Source organism: Cephus cinctus, unplaced genomic scaffold (genome assembly GCF_000341935.2).
Source record: "Cephus cinctus unplaced genomic scaffold, Ccin1 Ccin1_scaffold3046, whole genome shotgun sequence".
Lineage (NCBI taxonomy): Eukaryota > Metazoa > Arthropoda > Insecta > Hymenoptera > Cephidae > Cephus > Cephus cinctus.
Window position 1 is genome coordinate 54,538 of NW_014334447.1, and position 1,943 is coordinate 56,480.

The 1,943-nt window shown below is 43.1% G+C and overlaps 1 protein-coding gene across 6 annotated transcripts in view; it reads left to right on the forward strand.

The window, feature by feature from the left end:
- The window catches only part of LOC107274385 (RING finger protein nhl-1), a 16,083-nt gene extending 14,333 nt beyond the window's left edge, over positions 1 to 1,750 (forward strand). For all 6 annotated transcript variants that reach the window (XM_015753471.2, XM_015753476.2, XM_015753479.2 and 3 more), the window contains 4 exons: positions 121 to 282; positions 356 to 500; positions 589 to 870; positions 950 to 1,750. In XM_015753471.2, the coding sequence (XP_015608957.1) occupies positions 121 to 282; positions 356 to 500; positions 589 to 870; positions 950 to 1,381 (1,021 nt within the window). In that variant the 3' untranslated portion in view covers positions 1,382 to 1,750. The remainder of the gene's footprint in view (positions 1 to 120; positions 283 to 355; positions 501 to 588; positions 871 to 949) is intronic.
- Positions 1,751 to 1,943: the final 193 nt, after the last annotated feature.

Consider the following 1,943-nt stretch of genomic DNA (forward strand, 5'->3'; position numbering starts at 1 on the left):
CAGATGGTTTTTTTTTTTTTTTTTTTTCTTAATTTTGTATGACGTACTTGTCCAGAGATCAAGTGGGTTTTATCCATGAGCATCTTGCTGATATTTATTGGCACACTCGTTTGATTTCAGTGCCAGCGCAGCATCCCGAAGACTATCTCTGGGTCTGCCTCTTAGACACACCGGGCAAACTTCTTTTGAATCTTCTGACGACGATCAAAAAAACCCGTCAGGCTCCCCCACGTCCCCTACAGCAGCTCCCGTTATTCCCGCGGCAGCAGGTTCCTCCACTAGGTAAAGTATCGAGTGGACTTTATTTCAATATTCAAGTGAAGTGATTAATAATTTTTTTTTTTTAATTACCCAGGAGTCAGTACCTGCTGAAGCGGCGGCAGCTGTTCAAATTTGGGATGCGGGGGAGCGAAGCCGGATGCTTTACGTGGCCAAGAGGCCTCGCAGTTGGGCCAGACAATTCCATCGTAGTGGCCGACAGCTCCAACCATCGAGTTCAAGTTATTATTTATTAAAATATTATATAAGAATTCATGAAAAAGCGTGTCCAACGTACTCGTCAATATTTTCATATACAATTCTCAATAGGTCTTTGACGGAAATGGGAACTTCACGAAGGAGTTCGGATCGTACGGAAGTGGCGAAGGAGAATTCGACTGTCTGGCAGGAGTGGCAGTTAACAGGATTGGTCAGTTTATAATAGCGGATCGTTACAATCACCGGATCCAGGTTCTAGATCCTTCTGGAAGGTTCCTTAGAGCCTTTGGTTCTCAAGGTACCACGGACGGAAGGTTCAATTATCCTTGGGGCATAACGACCGACGCCCTCGGATTCATTTACGTCTGCGACAAAGAAAATCATCGGGTGCAGGTAATTGGGGGACGATTTTAAAAATTAGTCCTACATATAAAACCATAAAGATTTAATAATAAATAATCCTTCCAATCAGGTATTCCAATCGGATGGTACATTCGTGGGTAAATTTGGTTGCTGCGGAAGTGGAAGGGGTCAATTGGAACATCCCCATTACATTGCCGTGAGCAATACCAATCGAGTGATAGTGAGTGACGGAAATAATCACCGGGTTCAAATATTCGACGTGAACGGAAGGGTCCTGACCTCCTTCGGCTCGGAAGGCTCGGACGAAGGTCAATTCAAGTTCCCAAGGGGTGTAGCGGTTGACGATCAAGGATACATAATTGTCGCGGATTCCGGTAACAATCGTATCCAAATATTCACGCCAGAGGGTGCCTTCCTCAAGGCCTTTGGTGGGTGGGGAAGCGGCGACGGCGAGTTCAAAGGTCTCGAGGGCGTCGCCGTCACCTCCGCCGGTAACATCGTGGTCTGCGATCGTGAGAATCATCGGGTTCAAGTATTCTGATGAATAACGTAGCAGGGTCTCCCGATGAGACGTGGATCTGAATTGCGATTAGAGAATTGTCTGTCGTTCTATTTCTACTGTTTTTCTTTCTTCTATTTTGTATTTTTATTTCTTTTTTTTTTTTTTTGTTTTTTTTTTTTTTTTTTTTTCTTGTCGAGGTAACAAAGAAAAGCATAGCCGCGTCGACGACGAACTCGCGAGACTCAAGAAAGTTCTCATTAACTCCGATAATCTGGCGCACAATCGCGCTCGCTTGCTATAATAATCACCAAGTAACTTAATTATTAATTTTTACTCAAAGTGGCACATTGTTTGTACCGTTTGTATGCTTTAAATAAATTGTTGCCGAAGAGCGATTTATCAATGGTACGAAATTTGCTCCATGAAAGCGTCGTCGAAAAAAAGCACAAAGTAAAAGGAGGAAAGAAGGAAGGACAAGCGTGGTATATACATATATAGAGTACAGAGAAGAACGTAGGATGGTGTTCCGAGTGAAAAGGTAAGTGAGTCAATAAATATATAATTTATTAAATGCAATGATGAAATGGTGTAACAATGGGGG